Source organism: Rissa tridactyla, chromosome 17, assembly GCF_028500815.1.
Source record: "Rissa tridactyla isolate bRisTri1 chromosome 17, bRisTri1.patW.cur.20221130, whole genome shotgun sequence".
NCBI classification, from domain to species: domain Eukaryota; kingdom Metazoa; phylum Chordata; class Aves; order Charadriiformes; family Laridae; genus Rissa; species Rissa tridactyla.
The window spans coordinates 8,001,227-8,027,480 of record NC_071482.1 but is presented as its reverse complement, the minus strand read 5'-3'; the positions used below and the strand labels follow the sequence as shown (position 1 = coordinate 8,027,480).

The 26,254-nt window shown below is 57.7% G+C and overlaps 1 protein-coding gene across 9 annotated transcripts; it reads left to right on the top strand.

Annotated features, from left to right (window-relative positions):
- The first annotated feature begins 3,236 nt into the window (after positions 1–3,236).
- On the top strand, positions 3,237–26,248 carry MSANTD2 (Myb/SANT DNA binding domain containing 2). 9 transcript variants are annotated; one of them, XM_054223295.1, is made up of 5 exons: positions 3,237–3,748; positions 16,678–16,722; positions 17,419–17,677; positions 19,634–19,694; positions 25,348–26,248. In XM_054223295.1, exons 1-5 carry the CDS (start codon positions 3,251–3,253, stop codon positions 26,198–26,200), a joined length of 1,716 nt encoding a protein of 571 aa, XP_054079270.1. In that variant the 5' UTR covers positions 3,237–3,250; the 3' UTR covers positions 26,201–26,248. The 9 variants fall into 9 exon arrangements, 7 of the variants coding, with proteins under 7 accessions (XP_054079270.1, XP_054079273.1, XP_054079272.1 ...); XM_054223298.1 differs by lacking the exon at positions 25,348–26,248 and adding an exon at positions 20,077–21,057; XM_054223297.1 differs by lacking the exon at positions 25,348–26,248 and adding an exon at positions 19,805–20,068.
- Positions 26,249–26,254: the final 6 nt, after the last annotated feature.

Here is a 26,254-nt window from a genome sequence, read left to right as displayed (position 1 = left end):
TCATTTGCATTCCTCCCCCCCACTCCCCCCCCCCCCCCCAGCTAACGGCCAGCCCCTCTAATTGGGGCCTGATGAGCTCCCAGGCAGGGGGGGGCCGTACAGCGCCGGGTTGGGGCTCGAGGATGGGGGGAAAGGGGCTGGTGGCCCCCCCTCAGGGCTCGGGGACGCGGGGAGCCAGGCGCGGGGACACGCGGGCGAGGCCGGCAGCCTCCCGTGGGCTCGGGGGACACCGGCAGGGGCAACGTCCCTTTGGGGACATCCCTTTGGGGACGCTCCAGAAGCAGGGACATCCCTCTGGGGACGCGCTGCGAGACTGGCAGCGGGGCCAAGGCTTTGGGCACCCAACAGGGGTGGGTACGTCACTTTGGGGACATGCCACAGCGTCGGCAGCGTGGCACCCCTTTGGGGACATGGTGGCAGCAGGGACATCCCTTTGGGGACACGCTGCAGGGGTGGCAGCACGACATCCCTGTGGGAACACCCCTCTGGGGACACAATGGCAGGAGGCACATCCCTTTGGGGACAGTCCAGGAGCAGGGACGTCCCTTTGGGGACACGGTGGCAGCGGGGACACGGTGGCAGCAGGGACACCTCTTTGGGGACACGCCAGCAGTGGCGACACCCCTTTGGGGACATACCACAGTGCTGGCAGTGGGTGCATCACTTTGGGGACATGTTGTCAGCGTGGGGACATCCCTTTGGGGACACGCTGCAGAGCTGGCATTGGGGACATCCCTTTGGGGACACACCACCAGCAGGTACATCCCTTTGGGGACACACTGGCAGTGGGGACATCCCTTTGGGGACACACCACAGGGCTGGTAGCAGGGACATCCCTTTGAGGACATGACACAGGGATGGCAGCGGTGACATCCCTTTGGGGACACGGTGGCAGCGGAGACATCCCTTTGGGGACACACCAGCAGTGAGTGCGTCCCTTTGGGGACACGTTGGCAGCGGGGACATCCCTTTGGGGACACACGAGCAGCAGGTACATCCCTTTGGGGACACGCTGACACTGGTGACATCCCTCTGGGTCCATGACACAGGGGTGGCAGAAGGGACATCTCTTTGGGGACACTCCCAGGGCTGGCATTGGGGACATCCCTTTGGGGACATGACAGAGGGATGGCAGTGGGGACATCCCTTTTGGGGACACAGTGAAGATCTGGCATTGGGGACATCCCTCTGGGCACACGCAAGCAGTGGGGACACCCCTTTGGGGACACGGTGGCAGTGGGGACATCCCTTTGGGGACACGGTGAAGATCTGGCAGTGGGGACATCCCTTTGGGGCCATGACACGGGGGTGGCAGAAGGGACACCTCTTTGGGGGACACTCCCAGGGCTGGCATTGGGGACATCCCTTTGGGGACGCGGTGGCAGCGGGGACATCCCTTTGGGGACACGACACAGGGGGTGGCAGCGGGGACATCCCTTCGGGGGACACTGCCAGGGCTGGTGCTGGGGACGGCAGCCGGTGACAAAGACCCTGCCGCCCCCCCCCGCCCGCTGAGGGGGGGGTGGGGGTGGGTGTGTGTGTGTCAATGTCCCCCTGTGTCCCCTCCCCGCCCGCAGCCCCTAATCCCTGTAATTAGAGGGGGCTAATTGCGGCGGCTGATTGCTCCAGCTGCGTGCGGCGGGCAGGGACGGGCAGGAGCGGGCAGGGACGGGCAGGAGCGGGTAAGGACGGGCAGGAGCAGGCAGGGACGGGCAGGGACAGGCAGGGACGGGCAGGGACAGGCAGGAGCGGGCAGGGACAGGCAGGAGAAGGCAGGGACAGGCAGGAGCGGGCAGGGACGGGCAGGAGAGGGCAGGGACAAGGAGGAGCAGGCAAGAGCAGGCAGGGACAGGCAGGAGAAGGCAGGGACAGGCAGGAGCGGGCAGGGACGGGCAGGAGCGGGCAGGGACAAGCAGGAGAAGGTAGGGACAGGCAGGAGCGGGCAGGGACAGGCAGGGACGGGCAGGAGAGGGCAGGGACAGGCAGGAGCGGGCAGCAGCTGGCAGGAACAGGCAGGAGCGGGCAGGGACAGGCAGGAGCGGGCAGGAGCAGGCAGGGACGGGCAGGAGAAGGCAGGGACAAGGAGGAGCGGGCAGGAGAAGGCAGGAGCAGGCAGGAGCAGGCAGGAGAAGGCAGGGACGGGCAGGAGCAGGCAGGGACAGGTAGGGACGGGCAGGGACAGGCAGGGACGGGCCGGAGCGGGCAGGGACAGGCAGCCCCCCCCATCCCCCGTCATTTGTTTAACCACCAACCCCCTAATTAGAGCGGGTAATGAAGGCGCTGCCCAGCCGGGGGGGGACCCAGGGACATCCCCCCCCCCCCCAAGTTTTTTTGGGGGGCAGGGCCAGGCTCGCCGCTCATTAGTCTCGGCTTAACGAAGGGGAGGCGCAGGTGGGGGACTGGGCCCCCCCGCGGGCTGCCCCCCGGCTCATCAATCAGCGGCCCCCCCCCCAACCCCCTCCCCCGGGCGTTAATTAGGACCCCGGCGGGGGCGGGGGGGGGGGGGGGGGTGTCGGAAAGAGCTGGTGCCGGGGAGGCCCCATGGCTGGGGGTGCTCAGCCCCACACCGGGGGTGCCCAGCCCCACCTTTGGGGTCTCAGCCCCACATCGTGGGGGGGGGGCTCAGCCCCGGTTTTGGGGGTCTCAGCCCCACCTTTGGGGTCTTAGCCTTACATCGGGGGTTTCAGCCCCACATCGGGGATGCCCAGCCCCACATTTGGGGTCTCAGCCCCACACCGGGGGGGTCTCAGCCCCACATCGGAGGTGCCCAGCCCCACATTTGGGGTCTCAGCCCCACACCGGGGGGGGTCTCAGCCCCACATCGGGGATGCCCAGCCCCACATTTGGGGTCTCAGCCCCACACCGGGGGGGTCTCAGCCCCACACCGGGGATGCCCAGCCCCACAGTTGGGGCCTCAGCCCCACACCGAGGGGGTCTCAGCCCCACATTTGGGGTCTCAGCCCCACACCGGGGGAGTCTCAGCCCCACATCGGAGGTGCCCAGCCCCACATTTGGGGTCTCAGCCCCACACCGGGGGTGCTCACCCCACACCCCCTTCCCCCAAGCCCCGCCCCACCCGCTCGGCCCCTCCCCTCGTCCACCTTGACCACGCCCCTTCCACATGACCACGCCCCTTCCCAGTGACCACGCCCCCTCTGCCATTACCACGCCCCCCGTCCCGCCTCGGGGGTCTGCCGGAAGTCCCTCCTCCTCCCGTCACTTCCGCCCCCCTCGCTCCGGCAGCTCCAACATGGCGGCGTCCTGCGGCTCCTCGCAGCTCCCGCCCGCCGAGCCGCCCCTCAAGATCCCCAAGATGGAGGTGCTGTCGCCGGGCTCGCCGGGGGCGTTGAGCGACGGCAACCCCAGCCTCTCCGACCCCTCCACCCCCAGCGGCGCCTCCCCGCTGGGCCCGGGGCCGGCGGCCGGCGGGGCCGGGCCGGGGGTCGGCGGCGGGGCGGGGGGCCGCGGCGGGGCCTCGCCCTCCGTCTCCTTCTCGCCGGGCGGCGCCGCCGCCGCAGCCGCCGCCGCCGCTTGCCGGGGGATGTCGTGGACGCCGGCGGAGACCAACGCGCTGATCGCCGTCTGGGGGAACGAGCGGCTGGTGGAGGCCCGGTACCAGCAGCTGGAGGGCGCCGGCACCGTCTTCGGCAGCAAAGCCCCCGGCCCCGCCATGTACGAGCGCGTCTCCCGCGCCCTGGCCGAGCTGGGCTACGAGCGCACCCCTTCCCAGTGCCGGGAGCGCATCAAGGTACCCCGGCGGGGGCGGGCGGCTCGGCCCGGGGGGGGCGGGACGGGTGGGACGGGTGGCCCCGGGGCTCAGCGCGGCCTTGGGCCGGCGGGGGCGGGACATCGTGTCCCCTGGGCTCAGCCTTTCGGGGTCTTCCCATGCAGGCAGCTTTCCAGAGCATCCTTCAAGCTCTGGCTGTGGGCATCCCCTGGGCTCAGCCCAGCCTTTGGTCCTGAGTGTGGGGACACTGCGTTCTCTGGGATCATCCCACCGGGGCCTCCCCACTCAGGCAGTTTTCCAGAGCATCCTCTGGCCCCTGGTGTGGGTGTCGCCTGGGCTCAGCCCAGTCTTTAGTTCTGGCGGTGGAGACACCCCATCCCCTGGGCTCAGCCTTTTGGGGTCTCTCCATGCTGTCAGTTTCCCGCAGCATCCTCTGGCCTTGGCTGTGGGGCACCCCATGCCCTGGGATCACTCCCTCAGGGTCTCCCCACACAGGCAGTTTTCCAGAGCATCCTCTGGCCCTGGCTGCGGGCATCCCCTGGGCTCAGCCCAGCCTTTGGTCCTGCGCAGGGGGTCATCCCATCCCCTGGGATCAGCCCTTAGGGTCTCCCCATGCAAACTATTTTCCGGAGCATCCTTTGGCCCTGGGTGCAGGGTCACTGTGTCCCCAGGACTCAGCCCAGCCTTTGGCCCTGGTTATGGGGGCACGGCGTCCCCCAGGCTCAATCCCTTCCAGATCTCCCCTGAAGCATCCTCTGGCCCTGAGTCTGGGGCCACCGCATCCTCTGGGCTCATCCCACCTGGGTGTTTCCACGCTGATAGTTTTCTGGAGCATCCTTTGGCTCTGGGTGTGGGTGTCCCCTGGGCTCAGCCCAGCCTTTGACTCTGCCTGTGGGGACACCCCCTCCCCTGGGATCAGCCGGTCAGGGTCTTTCCATGATGATAGTTTTCTGGAGCGTCCGATGGCCCTGGGCATAGGGTCACGGTGTCCCTAGGGCTCAGTCCAGCCTTCGACCTTGGGTTTGGAGGCACTGTGTCCCCTGGGCTCAGCCTTTTTGGGTCTCCCCATGCAGGCAGTTTTCCAGAGCATCCTCTGGCCCTGGCTGCGGGCATCCCCTGGGCTCAGCCCAACCGTTGGCACTGGGTTTGAGGACGCTACATCTCCTGCAGTCACCCTTTCGGGGTCTCCCCACGCTGGCAGTTTTCTGGAGCATCCTGTGCCCCTGGGTGGGGGGCACCCCATCCCCTGGGCTCCTCTACCTGGCTCCCCGCAGCACCCAGTTGGCATCTCCTGGCCCAGAGCAGGCTGGACGCCATGTCCTGGGGGTTCAGCTCTTACTCTTTCCAACCCAGGCGCTGCATCCTTTGGGATCAGCCACTCAGTCTCCCCGGCGCGGGTGGGTTGCGGCAGCATCCTTTGGTCCTGAGTGGGGAGAGACGCAGCGTCCCAGCTGTTTGTGTCCCCTCACGTGGACACAGCAGCATCCTTTTCCCAGGGTTTTGGGGGCACCGCGTCCCCAGGGTTGCCTCCTTTCGTCCCTGAGTGTGGTGGGCACCGTGGCCCTGGGTGGCTTGACTCAGTCCCCTTCCCCGTCCCCCAGCGTCTTCTGGCTGTGAGGGGGTGGCACTAGCTGCTCCCTGAAGCCCTCACGGGAAAAGGGGGCTCCCAGTTGCCCCAGTAATGAGGGCTGGCTCGGGCTCTGGTTGCCTTCTTGCACTTGTGGCTCCCGCCGTTGCTTTGGAGTTGCTTTACGGGGTACAAGGTCTTCCCCTGGCTGGCACCGGTGTGCGCTGCGCTTTCAGGAACCTCTTTAATAATTGAGCCGCCTTAAACAGCCCCAGGGGCTGCAGTTCCTCTGGGTGGCAGGTTTTCAGGAGAGATTTTTCCAGCTCCATCGTTCCCTTGGGGAAAAGGGAAAGGCTGGCTTGGGTGTCCGGCTTGGGAGCAGCCGTTCCGCGCGCCTCGCTTTTCCGAAGAGGAGGTATTTGGAGACACCGTGGATGGGGTGGCAATTGCTGCCGGGTTTTGACGTATAAACATGAGTGAAGCTTGGAAGGGTGAATTAAATGCTCCGAGCTCCCTCTGGCTTTCATTTTCCCCTTTCGTGACCCAGTAGGCTGCCCGTGCTGCTGCTTAAAATGTCAATTGATTAAAAAAAAAAAAAAAAAAAAAAAAGGAATGTTTTGTTATTGCTAGGGATCAGCGAGGGTTTTTGCTTCTCTTCTGTGAAATACGGCTGCGGCGGCCCGGCCTGGCTGGGATTCTCCAGGTGTGTTCACCCAGGCTGCCTTTGATTTGTAAAATACGGGAAATGGGGGATTTTGCATTATCGAGGATGCTCGGGAATAAGTGAGAGACTCGCCCTTCGGTCCCTGTTAATTAGAGCAGCCTTCGTGCCTGAAATCAGGTGGCCAAAACAAAACACCCCCCCCTTCCTCTAGCTGTTTTAGTTTCCTAATGTATTTTCCTCGTGTCATCTCCTTGACCCCCTGTATTTGCTCCTCAGGGATTTATTTCCCTTGACCGCATGCAAATATTGTTTGAGCAGAATGTTGCTGCACCGCGAAACCTCTCGGAGTCCCTGTTTTTCTTGGCGGCTCTCAAGGTGCTCGTCGCTTCAATCGCTTCTTCCACAAAACTTTGGCGTCTCCCGGAGCCTGATGCGTGCTGGAGGAGTTACTCGAGGCGGTTTGGCTTTGCCTGTCAGGCTCCGATGGTTTCGGATTGAGGTGGGCTGTAGAGGACCTTACCCGAGTCCAGAACTGGCTGTTCAGCTTCGGACGATGGAGCTGGTTGCGGGTTGTGGCAGCTTTGGGGCCAGAGCAAGCGTTTTGGTGACTGCTGGCTGTTCCCATCCTCCCAGCAGGTTGTGAGCTTCTCGCAGAGGAGGGCTCCTCTCCCTTTCCCTTAAAAAGTGATGCTTGAACACATCTTTGCCCCTAAAACGTTCAAGCTTGAAAGAAACCACACCTCACATACCTATCGAACAGCGTAGAGGGAACAGAAGACCACAAGGCTGATATTTATCACCTTGCCGCGGCGCCGGGAGCAGCTCCTGATGGACCTGTTAGATTTTTCTGGATCAACGCGCGATACAGAATCCCGGAGTCCCAGACCGGTAGGGCTTCTCCGAGCTGCTCTTGGAGCCATTGCAAGGCGATAAATAGAAGGGACCTTCGAACTCACGGTAGGTTTTTGACCGGAGTGCTCCAGGTGCGGCCTCCCCAGGGCAGAGCCGAGGGGGAGGATGACCTCCCTCCACCCGCAGCCACTTCTTGGCCACAAGGGCACATTGCTGGCTCGTGGGCAACTCGTTGTCCGCCAGGACTCCCAGGTTCCTCTCCGCAGAGGTGCCTTTCCACGGCCTTTGAGCTCACGGTAGGTTTTTGACCGGAATCGCTGTGAAACGAGCGCTCCTCGAAAGCTGGGCTTTCTCAAGACAGCCAAGAGTTGACCTTGTTACGGGGATTACTGAGATAGCTTCAGTAGCCAACGGCAACCCTAAAATCCCAATTTTTGTAGGATTCCAGGCGTTATCGGCGGCTTGACTCTTTCACGCCCGACCAAGAGCGAAAATCGCTCCTGGGTGTGGAGGGGTCAGTGCCTGAAGTCATCTTTAGGCGGGAGCAGGACGACTTGAACACGCTGTTGGAGCAAGGGGAGGTGTCAGGCGCTTCACAGTCCTCCGGTATCCGCCGAGGTGAAAACAGAGCTGGGGAGATGGCGATGAGGGAGCGCTTAGCTGCATCTTCATTTATTATCCGTAATGCTCCGTATTTCCGTGATTTTCATATACTTTGACTTAATGCCCATCAAGGGAGAGCAGCGTGAGGATTTGTCGATGCGTTATAGACGTAAATCGTGCTTAAAACGGATCGGAGCCAACTTATTTTATAAATGCCTTTTAGATAAGGACTCGGTATTGGCTTTCTTCAGGACTCCTGCCTCCCTTGGACTCGGCCAAATCTTGAAGAGTGAGGTAGAAATGAGCCGGAGAGGGAAAAGTCAGCTCCGCAGAGGAAAGCTTTCCAGTGGTATCGCACGGACGCGTTCTCTCCTAATTCAAACAGGATGCGAAGTGAGGGCCCGGTTCTGATTTTTTTTTTTTGTCTGTCTCGTAACATCTGCATGTGCTTTTCCGCGCACAGGCAAGGGCTGGGAACGCGACTGCTGTTGCGTTCGAGCGCTCTGGAAACGTCTGTTTCAAATTTCGGGATTCACACGTAACCGTTCCGGCAGCTTTTCCTTTCGGAAAAGAGACCTTGAAGCCGACGTGGTGGCTGGTAGGCCGGCGGAGTTCTGCAGTCGGAAGCCGCAGGAGAGTTGAAACGTCGCGATTTCTGTCTGTTGGTTCCTGGAAAAGCTGTTTTCTGCTCTGTAGTTTCCTCATCCCGTTGTATCCTTAATCCTTACTTTATTTAGTAATATATTCTGACCGTCCCAGTGACACATAGCTCTCATTAATAAGTCATTTACTAAAGTGCACGTGCTTCATCCAGCCCTCCTCCTCCTCCACCCGAAGAGGCCAAGGATTTAACCTGGTTTGTGTTGCCCAAAACTCATCTGCAGCAGCGCCCGGAGAGCCTCGCGGTGTGAAGGTTTGACTTTAGCGCCGGGCTTGGAAGGGATGGAATATTTGGCAAAACCCTGCTGACCCTGTGCCCTTCGCCTGGCGACGTTTCGGCCGGAGGTTAGCCCTTCGCTCGAGCTGCTTTTAACCACGGAAAAAACGAGCTGTCTCGGGACGGCCAAAAGCCGACGTACCCTGTGTGGATTCCTTGAGATCCCTTTCCATCGGGTTATACCCTCGGAAATCGTCGCTTCATCCGCTTCCAGCCTTCGCCCGTGGCTGCAGTGGCAGGGACGGTGCAGGTGAGCGCAGGCTTTACAGTTGCCGCTGAGCAGCGCGGGGCTGCGCGAGTCAAGGCTAATTTTCAGGCAATAAAGGCTTGTTTGATTTTAAAGGAGTCTTGGAATAACCGGATCTTATGCATTTTTTAAATCCATGGAAGAGTTTCTGCCGCGTGCGTCTGTCTTCGTCAAGGGTGCCATCAAAGACTCGCTCTCCTGCCGGCGCTTTGCTGGGCTGCCGGAGCCTTTTGGTGCTAGAAATTCCCCGGCCGCGGTTTCAGCTGGCGAGCTTTTCTCCGGCGGAGAGAATTCCCTCCTTAAAAGTTGCCGTCCGGCAGCGGGAGACTGTTAAATTTCACATCTTTAACGTGGCATTTCTTCAGCCGTCGGGTTCTACGCAGGTTCCGCTTTTATTTTTGCGGGCGAGCCGCTGAAATTTGTTTGCCTCGCCCCGGAGTTAGTGCCGAGCCGTTTGTTTGGAGGAGGGCTCTGACATCTTAACTCCTGGCGCCAGGAATTCCCCGGTCCCGGTGCCGATGGCGAACCCGCCGCCCCAGGGTTGGATTTTCCCTAGGGAGCGACCTCCCTCTCACCCCAGCCAGGTGACTGGAGGCTTCTGCCGGGTTGAGGTTGTCGGCTAAGCGTGTAATTTTTTTTAATTATTTTTTTTTTTCAAAAGAAAAAATACTTTGAAGACAGCGGCGAAAGACTCGTGGAGGACGTAGGCACGGAGGGGAGAAGCGAATGCCGCGAACCCACATGAAACGGGAAGGAATGAAAAATTACACCTCGGTGTCAGCCGTTGGCGTTCCTTTGCTTTAAGCTCTATGTAAAGCAACGGCAGCCGGGGCTTCTTTGTGACGGGGCTGTGGTTTTAGCCGCTTTACCGTGTAAACAAACTATTTTTAAATCGCGCATGAAGTGGTTTCGAAGGAAGGAAAAGCCGCGCTAACCAGACCGTCTCGGAAGCGACGCGTGCCGTCATCTAGTTTGCCCTCCTGCGTGATACGGGAGATTGGGTTTCACCCAGAATTCCGTCGTCGGTCGCAAGAACGTTGCGCGGAGCGACTGTCTTTTAGTTTGAAGATCTCAAACGGTGGAGCATCGGTACGTTTTGTAGCAACCGGCCAACTGTCCGCCTTCAAAACGGCTTTGCCTTCTATTTCTTTCGAACACGTTTTATCTTTGTCTTGCATTTGTTATCTCAGGCCCAGATCCTCGTCCCGGTGGCTCCACCGGCTGCAGGCGGGGTTCAAGTTACTGCCGGCTCTTTCTTCGGATACACTGGGTTTTCCAGGCTGGGTCGTTTTTTGTCCTCCCTTGAATTCTCTCCAGCAGCCCAGCTTCTCACCGGAGGATCTCGCAGGCCCCGGCAGGTTGGAGCAACTTTCTGTTGATGTTTATAACCTGGAAAAAAAAAAAAAATAAACTCCTCAGTGACAAAGAACAGATTTATTTATTTTACTCCTGGGACGTATCACGGGGCGGCAGTTGAGGAGCGTCACTGGGAGGAGAGCATCACGTGGAGCGAACCCTCTTGCAGAGAAGCTGCCTCCACTCTCTCCGGCCGGGGTTTTGCCCGGCAGCGTGGCGCCGGTCGGCATCTGCCTGGCTTTGCACCTGCAGGATGAACGTCTTTACGGTCCGGTAGCTTCTGCAGCCGCCTTGTGCGTCTGTAGTACCCTGCTCTGGTGGTTCTGGCGTACCCGGGTCACCCACCGCTCGCTGCGTGGGGACGGAATGACTCCCAGAGGGAGCAGGCGGTTGGTGGCCAGGAACTTGTTACGGGACAAACATGCTAAACTTGAACATTGACTCTTAGTTGGGGAGCATGTGGTTTTTCCCTGTCATGCTCCTTGACTACGGAGGACTTGGAAGGTGTTAAAAATCCGCCTCCTGATTTTTATGCCTTGCCCTTAGCCAGCACATGCAGGCAGGCGGAAATTTTAGGCGTCCCATCGGCATCGGGTTATTGCAGAGGCCGCTTTGCCGTCGGGAAAGCGCCGGCGGCAGCGGCGCAGGAGGTGTCGGACGGTTGGTCGTGGATTGTGTTCATTTGGGAAGCGACTGGATGCACCTGCAGAGCTCGGCAGAGTGAAACGGGTGTGAGTGAACTGCAGCCTGGGCTCATCCCCAGCAGCGTGGGCAGCAGGGCGAGGGGGGGGATTCTGCCCCTCTGCTCCGCTCTGGGGAGACCCCCCCGCAGTGCTGCCTCCAGCGCTGGGGCACCAACAGCAGAAGGACACGGAGCTGTTGGAGCGGGGCCGGAGGAGGCCCCGGAGATGCTGGGAGGGCTGGAGCCCCTCTGCTGGGAGGACAGGCTGAGAGAGCTGGGGGGGTTCAGCCTGGAGAAGAGAAGGCTCCAGGGAGACCTTCCAGTCCCTAAAGGGGCTCCAGGAAAGCTGGGGAGGGACTCTGGAGCAGGGAGGGGAGCCATGGGACGAGAGGGAAGGGTTTTACACTGAAGGAGGGGAGATTGAGATGAGATCTGACGCAGAAACTCTTTGGTGTGGGGGCAGTGAGCCCCTGGCCCAGGTTGCCCAGAGAAGCTGTGGCTGCCCCATCCCTGGAGGGGTTCAAGGCCAGGTTGGACGGGGCTTGGAGCAACCTGGGCTGGTGGGAGGTGTCCCTGCCCAGGGCAGGGGGTGGCACTTGGGTGATCTTCAAGGTCCCTTCCAACCCAACCCGTTCAACGTTTCCATGAAAGCATGCAGCTTCGAGCGCCGGTGTGGGGGTGGATTCTCTTTCATTACTCCTTCTGGTTACGCTCCGTCCTGCTGCGCGTGTAAATCTGGGGGCCGAGTCGGTGACGCTCTCCGGACTGCCGTGGTCTCACCAGCTCCCAACCCTTGACCGCTAGTCCTGGTGAAAACTGGAGTGAAATCCACCTTTGGAATTTCACGTCCAGCTTTTCCCATGGATTTAGGTATTGCTCTCCACCGGTAACGTTTTCTCAACGCAACCGAAGGCAAGCGGCAGGGACCTTCCTCTAGAGCCACCCGGCCCCGGGGTGGGCACCGACACGCTGCCAGGACGGTGTCGTGCGTAAAGTTTTTTAACTTTCTGAACTACGGGAGACGTTTCCCCACCCCATGGTGCCGCCCGTGTCGATGCTTTCCGCCGCTCGGCTGAAGCTTGTTTTGGAGAGGAACATTTTCCCTCCCACCCGCGGGAGGGTTTGTGCTGCTCTCGGTCTCCTGGAGGGGCTGACGGCCTCGCTCTACGCGTCGACTGGAGTCGGTGCGGTGCCGCGCGGCTGGCTGAGAACAGAGATATGACCTATTGGAGTACGTCTCGGACCTCTTCGATCCAGGCTCCTGCGTTTCGGGCTTTCCTTGAAAAGCAGGCTTTGGGGATGACAGAGAGAGACGTCTGTCCCCGTTCCGGGGGACGCGTGAAGCTTTAAGCTTGCTGGGTAGGAACGAGCGTGTTTGTGACGGCGAGACGGTCTACTGGAGCGCGGCCTTCACCGCTCTAAAGTAGCCATGGGTTTTCCGTGCTGGTTTTGAGCAGGTCACGCCAGGACTAGGTTGAACCTTACTCGGAGGACAAGGTTGAACCTTACTCGTGCGTCTCTGCGAGCCGAGACCTGGCCGTAGGACACGTCTAACCCTTCCCAGAGCCTGGCTGTGCTGGGTTTTGCTGGGCTGCCTTCTCAAACTCTGAGGGACTCTGCTTTCCATCCAGTACTGTCTTAAACCAGGAGCCCAGTGCGTCGGGAGGCGAAGGTGCCCAGCCATCTGCTTTCCGCAGGCAATACCGGAGAGTTTCTTTGCCCGAGGTGTCTTGTCCGATCAGCATCAAATCCCCGAGAAGGGTATGAATGATTTTATTCTCGGCTCTCCAACACCGGCAACCGATGGAGCGTCTTTGCAGGCGGCTATTTGGAGACCCAAGGTGTCGCCCGGCGCCGCTGCGGGGAGGTTCGTCCGTCGTCTCTCGGCACCGCGTATCGCTGCGGGACTCCCTCACCCAGCCGGGCCGCAGCTCTTCACGCCCCGGCTCCGTTCCCCCATGGTCGCTGGCAAAGTCCTGCCTCGGCGAGGTTGACCTTTGCAATTGGCTGTAGCAATTCTGCAAATAATTCCTCTCCAGGCAAGAGCTTATTTTTTTTTTTTTAGTATATTTATTTGTGATTTGGAAATTGGCAGTGGAGGGAAATCCGCTGCGGTTTTTTTTTTTGTTAGGTTCTAGCTCTGGCTAACTAACCCAGCTTAAAAACACGCGCCTTACCTGCCTTGAGTGACGTCCCCCATCCGCGTTTTCTAGGGGGACTTCGCTTCTTCAAGTCATGGTTCAAAGAGATCTCTGGTCCCTGTGTCCGTGTTTCCCCTCAGGACATTCTCATCCGGTTCCATACCCGAGACTTTTGCGCCGGAGCCAAATCCTTTAGGGAATCCCGGTGCGTTTCGGGCGCACCAGGAGACGGCGGAGGCTGCGGGATTTATTTGGCCGTGGCGGGTGGGTCAGGGGCAGCTCTGGGTGGGTTTGCACGAGGCTGGTTGTTTTGCAGAGGAGGGTTGCCGCTTGGCGTCTCCTCTTGGAGACGCGTTGAAGTCGTCAGCTACCTTTCTGCAGAAAGGCTCTCCGGAGAGTTTAAGGTGCTCGCTCTTCTCCTTTTATTCTGGATGGGCTACAGAAATCGGGCTTCTTGTGGCCACCTCCCCTGTAAGTCTCGTGTTCTCTCACCTTGTAAGCCCTAAAAGTCCGAGTCGAGCAGAGCTCTCAGACTCCTGGAGCCAGTTCCGCTCCCACCGGCCAGCTCGGGAGGGAGGACTGCCGGACCTTTCGCAGTGCTGGCCATCCCTGCGTGCCCTACGACCACTCCAGGCTTCACGACCCGTTTCTTTTCTCCCCGTGTAGTTTCGTCTGGTGTTGCGCGTGAGAATCCTGGCACGATGAGGGAGGAAGCTATTTTATGGTGGCGTTTTTAATTTGGGACGTAGAGGCAAGAGCTCCTCTCTGCCGTTAAAGTAAAGGAGCGTCTTTGGAGCCGAACGTTGTGCTGATGGTGCTCTGTGCCGTCAGGACCCTTCTAGGCCGGCTGCTGTCATTTAATAGACTTAAATATATTTAACGTGGACGCTCCTGTCGGCCACCAAACTGCTCTGTGGAGCCCGTAGCGCCTCGCTGATCCAGATCCGGGGCCTGGAGGTTCTTGCGTTGGACCGTCTCGGGGGGGGGGGACGGTTATGCGTACAGAGCTCGCCGCGGTGTGGTTCTCCTCCCTCGTCTGACTGTTCGCTGGGACGACTGTGTCCGCAGCCTTCCTCAAAGGCGCCGCCACGGGCTTTTCTGACCGGCGGTTCCTGCAGGGCGATGGGTTCTCCCGTGGCTTGGCTTTGTGGAGAAGACGAGGGCTCAATAAGTTAGAAACGGTGAGAAAACCCACGTTGAGCTTCTATGGCTGTCTCCTCCTCCTCCTTTGGATGTCGCCGCGCTAAATTAAGCGGGGATAACCTGTCTTCACGTTGCAGGCAGCGTTGCGGAACAATAAGCAAAAGCCGCGGTCTCTTCCAGTCTGGGCAGTCACTGGGCAGTCATCAGGTCTGTTTTCAGTTACTTGTCCTAAATTTACCGGTTTCTTGCCTATCTGTATCAATATATGTGTGTGTGCACTTTAGGAACCACGGAGCGGGAGTTGAGCTGGACACCGGGAGGAATAGAGGAGGTGCGTAAGAAAAACCCAGATCTTAAACGATGGGCGCTCAGAATAACCCGCTGGGAGGAAGGCGGCTGAACCCTTGAGTGCTATAAAAATGGCCAGGGGAGGTTTCCCGAAGTCCCAGCAATTATTTAGGTAGGAAAAAAAAATCATCCCGGGAGGCGCAGGCAGCTGCGGAGGGAGAGCCAGGGGGCCGGTCCACCTCACCCCTGCCACGCAGGAGCCTGGAGCGTCCACGAAATGGAGCCGATCCGTGTTATTCGGAGGTGAAAACGGCTTAGGAAAGCGGTAGGGACAGCCCGGTGGAGAAACTTGGGAGCGCCTCCCGGCAGAAAGAGCCGGCGGGACTCGATTCTCCGGGCAGCAAGACGGAGGAGCCATCAGCCGCTCGTGACCTCCTGGGGCTTTTGAAAGCACCAAATTTGAGCTTCTCTCCCTCAAATTTGAGGTTGTTCTGCCACCAGAAGTGGAGGTAAAAGGGGCTCTCGCAGCCGGGTCCGGAAGCGTTTAGGGAGTAACCTCAAAAGTACTCTCGACTTGCAAGAGTAACGAGAGCACCGCTCGTTTATTTTCGCCCCATTTTTTTTTTGCGTTGCTGCCTTTTCATTCTTCTGCTCGGTCTCCATCGACGCGACGCTAAAAAAAAAAAGAATTTTTTTTTTTTTTTTTTTTTCCCCCCCCTGGGAAAAGAAGCCCCTTTGCAGCCCGGATGAAATAGTTAAATCGCGACTGGGCTACAACCCGGCGCGAGATACCCCAGGACCCCGTCGGTGGGGAGAGACATTGGAAGGCCATGCTTCAAATAGAGCGAGAGGCTGCGGATGTTGAGCGTTCCCGAGGGGGTTTGGCCAAGAGTAGGGATGTTTTTTGGGTTTTGTTTTTTTTTTTTTTGGTGAACCGCGCTGGGGACGGTTTGTTTAGCTTAAAGGCCGCTAAGAAATGCGGCTAAATCTGCAGTTAACTCCGACGGATAAGCCGGGCGGGTGGAAGAACTGGGGGGGGGTTGGGAAATACATTTTTAAAAAAAAAAAAAATACAACTTGGGTGGATTTTAGAAAGAGCCTTGGGAGCGAAACAAGAGTTTGGCCGAATCGCACCGGGAGGAGATTTGAGCCAAAAGGAGAAGAAATCGGAGTGAAAAAGCCGGGCGTTGCATCCTCCGCTGCGTTTTTCGGGGCAAACCGGACCGTTTCGAACCTCCCGGATGTTCCCGAGGGGTTCTTATTGCTAAATTTTAAGAACCAAATTGATCTGTGCCCCCCCCCCCACCCCACCCTAGGGAATACCGACAGGTTTCTTGGCCTTGGTTTCCGGCTGACGCGGCCGGTTGGGTTTTTTGTTTTTGGGTTTTTTTACCCCATTTGCAAACCGAAGCTTAAAATTTGGTGGGGGCGGAATGGGGATGGGTTCCACCCGAAACCCCCGAACAATTCTGGTCTTATTTCTGCCCGTGTTTGGTGGGATTTTATTCTGCGTTCTTTTTCTGTGTGGGGTTTTGGGGTGTCGTTTTTGTGTGGTTTTTTTTTTTTTTTCTTTTTTTGGAACGGCAGGGTAAAACCGACTCACCGCTTAGCAGTTTTGCTTCTGCCCCCAGGGCTCGGAATATCAGGGGGGGGAAAAATGGTTAGAAACGTCGTCCTTTCCCGCTGTTAAAGCAGTACATGGAGAGCATTAAGTAGCTTCCAGCTTTCTGGAGAGGCAAAGTTTTGTTTTTTGGGGGGGAAAACCCAAGTGTTTTTTGCAGCGCCGTGCGCTTGGAAATCCGTCCCAGTCGTATTCCGGAAAGCAAGGCGACAGGACAAGCTCTTCCCAAATTAATGCCTCTCTCGTACTCCGGAGGCGGCTTTGCCGTACCTGAGCAATCCAATAAATCCCATAATGGGGGGGGGGAACCAAACTCCAAACGTTTTCTAGCGCTCTGCCAAGCCAAAAACCACCGAGATCCAGAAAATTTGGGGCCCGTCGTTACCTTTCAGAAAGCAGAACGGCGGCGGAATTAAAACCGCGTGGAGGGATGCGCATAAAGAGATATTATTTTTTTTTTTTTTTTATTTCTTAATGGATTAGAGGAGGGGGGAAAAACCGGATGGAAATTGTAGGTTTCTGGGCCTTTGCATCGCTGGCACACGGCAGGGCCCGGAGGGGGATGATGGGGGGCGGGATGCTCCGGCTTGGCCGTCGGTGCGGGGTGCTGGAGGGATCCCCAAAACTACACCAGGTTTGCGGTTTTTTGGGTGGTTTTTTTTGTTTCTTTTTTTTTTTTTGGATCTGTCTTTTCAGCCTCAGCGCTGGGTTTGGGGTTTTTTTTGGTTTTTTTTTTTTTTTTTTTGGAAAGGCCTCTCAGAGCCGTCCCGGTATTGTTTCTTAATGCTTTTTTGCTGTGGAAGTCTGGGAATGGGGAGCGTTATTGATTTGCCCTCTTTTAAATTTCAGCAGCTTCACAAGAGACAGAGTGAGTTAGTAAGGAATGCAAAATATGTAAGTAATATATATTTTCCTAGCTGAATAGCTTAGGCACGTATACATTTTTGTACCTTGTATCTTCTTACCGGAGCGAGGAAGGTTGGACCGTCTTTGCTTTGGGGGACTCCTCTCTCTTTCCCTCTCTCTCCCCTCCCCGCTTCCCCTTCTCCGCGCTGGGGGGCACAAACACCAGCTCTGCTTTCTCCTCCTCGGCGTAGGTGTGCGTTTCCTTGGCTGGTTGGTATCTCTGACTTGGAGGGGGGGGGAAGGTGTGGGGGTGTGTCTCTTGGTCTTTTTATTTTATTATTTTTTTTTTCTCCCCCACGTAGCAGATCTGGGGGGGATTTTTCTTTTTTTTTTTTTTTTTTCTTTCTTTTTTAATTCCAACAGAGAAGAAATCGCCCGAGTTAAATCTGACGAAGCTCTGGCTGCCGCGCAGCTCTGTCCTGTGTCGTAGACGTTCCCGCTAAAGCGGGAACGTCGGATACCTACGATGCTTCCCGGCGGGCGTAGATTAATTCGGGAGCGTTGCATTTAGCTCGTTGAGCGTGGGGCAAAGACTGACCAGCAGAAGTAAAAAAAAAAAAAATATAAAAAAAATATATAAAAACAACCCTAAACTCTGCCTAGCAGCCCTGTAACTGTCTGCAAGTGAATGTGTGCTCTTCCGACGCGCTGCCGCCTGATTAACCTGCGTTTTTCTGTCTTTAGACCCTTCGCAGGTGCTACAGCCGGGTGAAGGAGCACGGCGTCGGGAAGAGGAAAAGCAGCTACACTTTTGAGCAGCTGGAGCAGGTCTTTGGGCAGGGAGGATGGGACTCCCAGCCCTGCCAGCCCGTCCTCATCAACAGCAGCGGCTTGTACCAGGAGCTGGAGTCGGACGGCAGCACGATGGAGGAGTATTCGCAGGAGGATTGGGGAAACCACAGTCAGGATCTTCATTGCTACCAGACCGGCGAACAGGAGTTGGGTAAGAAAGCCCATCTTGGCGCATCTCCATCCTCTGATTTTACCCGTGCTCTGTGCTTGTGCCGTCTCCCGCATACGTATCAGAGAACCACAGAATGATTAGAGCTGGAAGGGACCTTGAAGACCGCCCAGTGCCACCCCCCTGCCCCGGGCAGGGACACCTCCCACCAGCCCAGGTTGCTCCAAGCCCCGGCCAACCTGGCCTTGAACCCCTCCAGGGATGGGGCAGCCACAGCTTCTCTGGGCAACCTGGGCCAGGGGCTCATCACCAAGTCAAGAATTCTTCTTCAGATCTCATCCAAATCTCCCCTCTTCCAGTGTAAAACCCTTCCCCCTCGTCCCATGGCTCCCCTCCCCACTCCAGAGTCCCTCCCCAGCTTTCCTGGAGCCCCTTTAGGGACTGGAAGGGGCTGGAAGGTCTCCCCGGAGCCTTCTCTTCTCCAGGCTGAACCCCCCCAGCTCTCTCAGCCTGTCCTCCCAGCAGAGGGGCTCCAGCCCTCCCAGCATCTCCGGGGCCTCCTCCGGCCCCACTCCAACAGCTCCATGTCCTTCTGCTGTTGGTGGCCCCAGCGCTGGAGGCAGCACTGCAGGGGGGGCTCCCCAGAGCGGAGAGTACCGGCTTTCGTGTTTCAGACGTCGTGTTCTCCCGATGCCCAACGCTTGACGTCCTTGGGGAGAAAAGGGAAAGAAATTCCCCGGTTCATCGTCAAAAGCCAAACGTGGTTCCCAAAGTATTTTAGGATCGGGGTTGGGGTTTGAAGAGCCTGGCAGGAGGAGGGAAGGGCTGCGCGGCCAGAAACGGTGGAGGAGGAGGTGGCAACGTGTTCCCCGTCTCTCCTTCCCTGCTCGGTTCTGCTTCCCTTCGTGGGACTGGGGAGATATTTTCCCTTTCGCTGGTATAAATATGCTTAAATCCAGAGGTGTGGCCTCTTTTATATAGGAAAAAAAGAGCAAGCGAGCTCACGGCACAGGAGCGAGACCTAAAACGAACTCCTCCACGTGCTTTTCTTGCCCGAATTCTTGGTGTTTCCGCAAAAGAATCGATATATTAATTCGTTTGGAGATCTGCTTCTTGCCCGGGGCTTATTGAACCTCGTGGAAAGGGAGCAAGGTACCGTGTTCTGGGTTGAAAACGCGTGCTTTCGGGCAGTTTTGTGAAGAAATGGGTTGGTCTCTCTCTCTATTTCCATCTCTTGAGCCACTGATCTTGGGGGCGCGTGTTCCTCCCGTGCCCGCGCGAGGGGGTTTTATTTTCACCGTGGAAACTTTGAAGTCCATCAAATTCGGTGGAGGCCCGGGCGAAGAAGGTGAATTGGGTAAAGCTTCTTGGTGTGATGGCTTTTTTTTTTTTTCCCCCCACCCCTGTGACTTGGGGGCTGAAGCGCGGAGAGGAGATGTATCCGTGTTCGGGGAGTTGGGATGCTCCGAACGCGGCTTCAATCACAGCTGACGGGTACAATTTGCAAGTTGGCCGGTAACCGCCTCCCGCTTCTCTCGCACTTCTTCCCCGGGGGAGTCGGAAATGAGGAATACGTGGGGGAGAAACGGTGGGGAGAAACCGCGATGACACAAAACGCGTGTGTGTCCGGGGCCTGATTCCGCCTAGTTTGGCTCGGCGTGGCGAGTCGAAGCGCCGCCGCCTGCTTTGTCGCCTTTTTCCTTTACTCGAAGCGGGGCCGTTTGCGTGCGCTTGGGCTGAGGATAGTCTTAATTTTCGCAGCAGTCGGGAGAAAAGCGCTCCCCGCGCAAGGCCTAAATGGAAGGCAGATGCGTTTGTTCTGCTGCTCGCTCTTACAACGCGCCGTTGAAAGCGGAATGGCCTTTTTTCTTTCTCCCCCTCTTTTTTTTTTCCTTTTAAACGTATACTTTGTATATGTTTTTTTTTTTTTAAAAAAAAAAAAAAAGCCCCAGGAACATAATTTCAAATATAATCATGCGTTGGAATTTTACCTTGCAGATGAAATGCCTCCCACAAAACGAACATTAAAGATAAAGCAGGAATCTTCGGAAGACGCGCAGTAAGTAATTTATGAATGTTTTCCCTTGGAATGCATTTCCCTGGGGATGGCGTGCCAGGAGGGGAGGATATTTGAAACTTCTGATTGTAATTATAAATGCGTTGTGCAAGACTGTTCGGACGGTTGGATCCGCTTCGTGCGTTACTCCCGTTAACCTCGGACCGTCCGAAAAGCTTCCCAACTCTCGTCTCCGCTTGGCTCTCGGCGCTCAGCGAACGGAACGAGACTTTGGGCTTAAAATGCGGATAAAACCCACGTCGGCTTCCTTAGGGACGGATGCGGGCAGCCGGCAGGTCGCGTGGGACACGCGGCCAGGCTCTCAGATCTGTTTGTAATCTGATTTTTTTTTTTTTTTTGTCCCGTTTGCCCCTTGGGATGTAAGGAAAAAAAGGGAATATAGGAGGAGCGGAGGAAAGGAGGAGTGAGAAGAGGGAGGCAGTGCCCCGGTAGTTGGCTTGGCGTGAGTAACGCCTGCAAGAAAAGTTCTCCTCCGCGGTGGGGAAGGCCTGCCAAAGCTCGTGACTTATTTTTATTTTCTTCTTTCTGACTTTCGGATGGGTTTAATCCGACAAAAGCCCGGAGCGTTTCGAATGCTTCGAGCGCGGGAACCTTCCTCACCTCGCCAACGATAACACGGAGCCTTGTAGCCGGCCTTGCTTCCAATCTTTGGGGTTTTAAAACCCGCGGGGCGCTTGTCGATCTGTCTGCGACGGGACCGAGCCGTCGCGAACTGGCCGGCGGCCCCTTCTGGGTGGGTTCCACGCACGGGTTTTTCCCCCCCCCCCGCCCCCGGTAATTTGTAGTGTCGTCCGAAGTCAATCTTGGCGTTTCCGACGCTGGAAAAGGAGCTTCCGTGGGGCAGGAAGTCATCGGCACGGTAGGCGTTTAGGTCGTGTCCCTGCTTAGTAACGCAACACAGGCTTTTTATTGTAACTAATTGAAGAAAAAAAAAAAAAATCCTCTAAAACCTAAAAAAAACCATAAAATAATAAAAATAAGCTTCCGTCGTAATGGCCTGGTGTCGTCAGCCTCCGCACTTCGGGTGGATTTTCACGGTACCCAAAGGGTGACTTTTTTGCCTTTTAACCCGGAGCAGATTCAGTTTAGCGACTCAGGGGTGACCCGGAGAAAAGGAACGTTTTTTCTTTTTTTTGCGCTGTAAACCTTATTATCGCCTCTTCGAAGAGTTTCTCGGGGATAACTTCCCCTTTCGAGGCGTGCTTTAGGGAATCGCGTGGCAAATAATCCCGAATTTTCTGAGGGGAAGGCTCGGCCTGCCCGAATCTTCGCTCCCGGGTTCCGTCGCGTAGAGGGATGGGCTGGGTCGGATTTAGTAGATGAGACCTTTCGGAGTTTTGTGGGGGGTTTTTTTTCCCAAAAAAAAAAAAATTCCCTCTGAAATGCACAGACGTCTCCGGACTCTCTTTTTTTTTTTTTTTTTTCTCCCCCCCCCGCCATGATGAGAGCAAGGAACTTTTCAACTCCGATTGAGCGGATTAAAAGCGGTCGGGAGAGGCATGGCTGATGGAAAGATAAGCCGGCTAGTTATTATCTTCACGAAATAGAATTGTGTTTCTTCTTACAAGCCCCAGACGGTAAAACGCCGAACCTTTTCACCTCTTTGGCCAGCGTTTTTAAAATACGTATAACTCATTTCAAAGGCGGCGGGGCTTCGGTTCGCCTGCCGCCGCGGTCGAGCAGGGGTTGTCAGCGGCAATAACCTCAGCGGAACGGGAGGGAGCGGCGGCGGCGCGTTCGACTCCTTTGCGGAGCCTCCGTTTTTGATGTGGAGAACTTGGGGTGCGGCGGCGCGGGACCGTCGCCCCCGTACTGCTAAAAAAACCTTCTCTCGAGATGGGAATTTTCCCAGGTTCCGGTTCGCGCCCGTTGCCCCCTCGTCCTGTCCCCGGGCACCGCTGAGAAGAGTCTGGCCCCGTCCTTTTGCCCCCCCCGCCCTTTAGATTTTGATGAGCATTGCTGAGATGCCCTCAGCACAGAGGTGCTCCGGCCCCTCAGCATCTCCGTAGCCTCCGCTGGACTCTCTCCAGCAGTTCCCTGTCCTTCTGGAACTGGGGAGCCCAGAACTGGACACAGCGCTCCACACGCGACCTCCCCAGGGCAGAGCCGAGGGGGAGGATGACCTCCCTCCATCTCCGGCCACGCTCTTCTTCTTCCACCCTAGGAGACCGTTGGCCTCCTTGGCCACAAGAAGACGTTGCTGGCTCACGGTCAACTCGTTGCCCACCAGGACTCCCAGGTCAGCCCCCAACCTGTCCTGGTGAGGGGGGTTGTTCCTCCCGAGGTGCAGGACCCTACGCTTGCCCTTGGTGAACTCCACGAGGTTCCTCTCCGCGCTGCCTTCCGGTGCGTCAGCCACTCCTCCCAGCTTTGCGTCACCGGCAAACTCGCCGTCCCCCTCGATCCAGGTGGTCGAGGAAGACGTTGAACTGGGCCCGGTACTGGCCCCTGGGGAACACCGGTAGCCGCTGGCCTCTGCGCCGCCCACCCCAACCCTCCGAGCTCTGCCATCCGGCCAGCGCGTCTCCCCGCGGCACCTTAGCGGGGCCAGCGCCTCCTCCCTTAACTTCGGCTGGCGAATAACCGGCGTCCAAAAACATCCGAGGACGTCCGCGTGTCCCGGGTTGCCGTATTTTTGGCGGTGGAGGAAGCGGGGAGCTGTGGCCGGGGTGCCGTGCTCCCCTCGGCTGGGCTCTCCTTCCCTGCGTCGCCGTCGCATCCCCTTGGCCTCCGAATAAACCGTCGGGGGGTTTTTTTTTTGTTGTGTTTTGGGGTTTTTTCGGAAAAGCGAAACGCTGCTTAAGCCTCTCTCCTGCTATTTAAGATTTATTTTGAGGGGCGGCGGCACTGGTGGCTTGGTGAACTGGAAAAAGCCGGGGGAGCCGGGTCCTTCGCTGGAAACGGCGGCGCCTTAAGGAGGAATCTGCACGGCGGCGGCAGCGGCGGCTCGCGTCGTTCCTTGGCTGAAACGCGGAAGCTTCCGAGGAGGGAGAAACGCAGGTGGCCGGGCTCCAGCGGGAGGTCGCCGTTCGACGGCAGGGTAAAACCCAGCTCCGGGGCACCTTCCGCCGCTGGAAAAGGAGATTTGCCCCGTGCCGCCCGGCCCTGGCACGGGGAAAACCCTCGGATTTTTCTATTGGAAAATAAATAACAGTGACAATTTGGACTCTTGCTGCTTATAGCTCCGCTTGGCCGAGCCGGGGAGAGGCTGGATGGAGGCCGGGAGAGCGGAGCTGAGCCCTCGCGTCCGGCTGTAGGCGGGAAGAGGAGACGCTAAACCCCAAACGCAGAGCTTCGTAAAATCTCGTCGTTCCGTGTGGCTCGAAGGGCGGGATTCCCTCCGCGGAAAGCCCTCCCGTGCCGTACGCGCGGTGCTGCCGGAGCCCTCTCCCGTGAAATCATTCCCCTTCCCAGCAGGAGCAGTTTGACGAGTGACTCATTTCATTATTTTATTTTATTTTTTTTTTTTCCCCCAGCTCTATTTTGTGCTGAACTAAACTTAGCGCGAATATTTATAGCGCAATTAATAAAGGTGGGGGCTTTTTTTTTTTTTTGCCTTTTTTTTTTTTTTTTGTCGTTTCTTAACTCCGTTCCTCCGCTGTTGAATGAAAATCCGCCCACGCTGCGTCTCTCCCGTCTCTGGGCTCGGATGGGGCTGCCGTCTCCGAACCCTGGCTGCCGCGGTGAGTGAGCCGGTGACAGCGGTGACAGGCGGGCTCAGCGCCGCCGCCGCTGGCCCTGCCCCGTGTCCCTTCTCCCTCCGCTCCGCTTCCCTCTGTTGTCCCCAGAAGGCGAATTTCCGCTTCCCCAAGACTGGAAAAAGGCGTTTTTCCAAGCCTGACGCCTGGAGAAGCGGCGCGGGAGCTGGAGAGGAGCTTTGAAATGGTGCGGTATCGCCGCAGATTTGGGGTAAATGCTCCTTTTTTCCCCCGCGGTGTTTCTCGCTTGCCTTCTCCTTCGCCGCTGGAAGGGGACGCGACTCCTCCAAAGCGCCTTAAAATCAGGAACAGGAGTTTGGTGGCGACGACGCGACAGGCGTTTTTAACCCCCCCCCTCGCCCCGGCTCAAACCCAGCCCCGCCGACTCCACAGAGCCCGTCGCCCTCCGGCCGCGGCGGCCCGTGCCTGACAAAACGCCTCTTGAGGTCTCTGCGGGGTTCCCGTGGCGCAGCGGCCGCGGCGAGACGGTCGGGAGACCGTGGCTGGCGGCCGCGGTCCCTCCCGGCGCCGTGAGGAGCGAGCCCTCTCCCCTTGGACCCGTTCTTGGGGGGGGGCTTGGATACCCCAGCCGAGGTTTGGAGAGCCGGGCCACCGAGCCGCCGGCGTCAAAGGGCTCGACGCGGCTCTGCGATCCCAGCCCGCTTTGCCCCGGAGGCACCGGCGCTCGGAGAACCTCCCCAAAAATCGCGGGCGCGTCGGGTTTTAACGGCGCAAGGAGCATCCTCGTGGGGTTCGCGGGGCGTCGGATCTGCCGGTGCCCGGAGACCGTCGTGTCCCTCAGCGTGCGGATAGAAGGAAGGGGGGTCGGGGGAGGGGAGAAGGCTTTTCAATCCCATTTGTTGGCCCAGGAGGGATTTCTCCGTTAACCGAACGAGGCTCGTTATCTCCCTACAGCTTTGATTATAGGACGATAACTCTTAAAATGAGCCGTTCTCCCAACGAGGTAATGACGCCCCGAGTGTGCCGTTCATTCAGGAGGAACCTCTTCCAGAGTCTAAATCCCGCCGTGGAAACGCGCTTTGATGCCCTGTGGTTACCGGGAGGGAAAAGAAATCTTTGGGAAGGTGGGGATCGCTTTTCCAGAGGGATTTCTGCTCTCCGTCCGCCCACGGGTCATCTTCACCGGCGTCTTCTTGGCTTCCTTCAACCCCGGTTGGGCTCCAACGCCGGGACCAAGCCCTTCGGAGCGGCCGGGCGTTCGCTTTTCGGTTGTTTTTCCCGCAATTACATGAGTGTCGGCGGGGGCGGGGGGGGGGGAATGCCGAGGGGGAAGGGTTTTGAGTGGCAAACGGGATAACACTGCCGTTGTCCGTGCCGGTGGGAAGGCAGGGCCGTAAGGAAGAACCCGAGAACTGAACTTTGCATTTATTTAGCGGCGCCGGCCGCGTGTTTTCGCTCGCAATCGCTTTGGGGACAGCAACGGGTGGGAGCGGGACGGGTCCCGTTCCCCCTTCTCCGGGGGGGTTTTGGGGGTTGGAAGGGAAGAGCCGAAATCTTCCTCGGAAGCGGAATTTGGGGATTTCTCACCTCGCCTTCCCTTCGCCGGGTCGTCACCTGCAGAACTTTAGGTGCGAAATGCCCTTCCCGGCCGAGGTCGTGGTTTGCTGGGGATGTGGGAAGGGGGCGGGGTTGGGTTTTGATGCGGTTTTGCTGAAATTCATTAAAAGAAAAAAACAAAAACAACAAAAAAAAGCCATCCGCGTGGCGCCGTAATCCCTAACCTCGCCTCGCGACACGGGACGGATATAGGGATAGACAGAAAAGCGGCGGAGAAAGCCGAAAGGGATGAATATTTGCGGGCGGCGGGTGCGCGCGCCGGGCCGGTTTCGCGACCGATGCCTTTATCCTTCTCTCCGTGTTTTTGTTTTTTATTTTTTTTGTTTTGTTTTTGTTTCTTTTCCCCCCCTAATTTCCAGGAAGCGCGACGTCATGCAGAACATTATGCAAATCCTGGAGTCGGTCCAGCTGAAGTGGGAGCTGTTTCAGAGCTGGACGGACTTCTCCCGGCTCCATCTTTCCAACAAACTGGCCATTTTCGGCATCGGTTACAACACCCGCTGGAAGGAGGACATCCGTTACCACTACGCCGAGATCAGCTCCCAGGTACCCCTCGGCAAACGGCTCCGGGAATATTTCAACTCGGAAAAACCGGAGGGCCGGGTCATCATGACCCGGGTGCAGAAAATGAACTGGAAAAACGTTTATTACAAATTCTTGGAGATCACCATCAGCGAAGCCCGCTGCCTGGAGCTCCACATGGAGATCGACTGGATCCCCATTGCTCACTCCAAACCCACCGGCGGCAACGTCGTGCAGTATTTATTGCCGGGCGGGATTCCCAAAAGCCCCGGCTTGTACGCCATCGGCTACGAGGAATGCCACGAGAAACCCCCCTCCCCTCCCGCCGAGCACCGGGGGCCCGATCCCGGCACCGAGACTCCCGGCGAGCTGGAGGTCCCTTCCCCGCAAGCCTCCCTCCGGCTGGATATGGAATCCGCCCGGATTATCTACTGTTACCTCGGCATCGCCGAGGTCCGGACTCTCCAGCAGTGCCTGTTTTTACATTTTCAGGCAAACACCAAAACCTTCAGCAAGGATTGGGTGGGGATCAACGCCTTTTTATCCCAGAACTGCCTCGTCGAGCCCGGCGTCTCCCCCAAATCCATCTACATCAAATTTGTGGAAGTGGAGAGGGATTTTCTTTCCGCCGGCTCTTTGGTAGAGTGCCTGGAAAAAGCCATCGGATACCCCTTAAAATTTAACAACTGAGGCTCGTCCTTCATAAGGATTCGGGTTTTCCGCCCTTTTTTTCCAGCTCGCTAC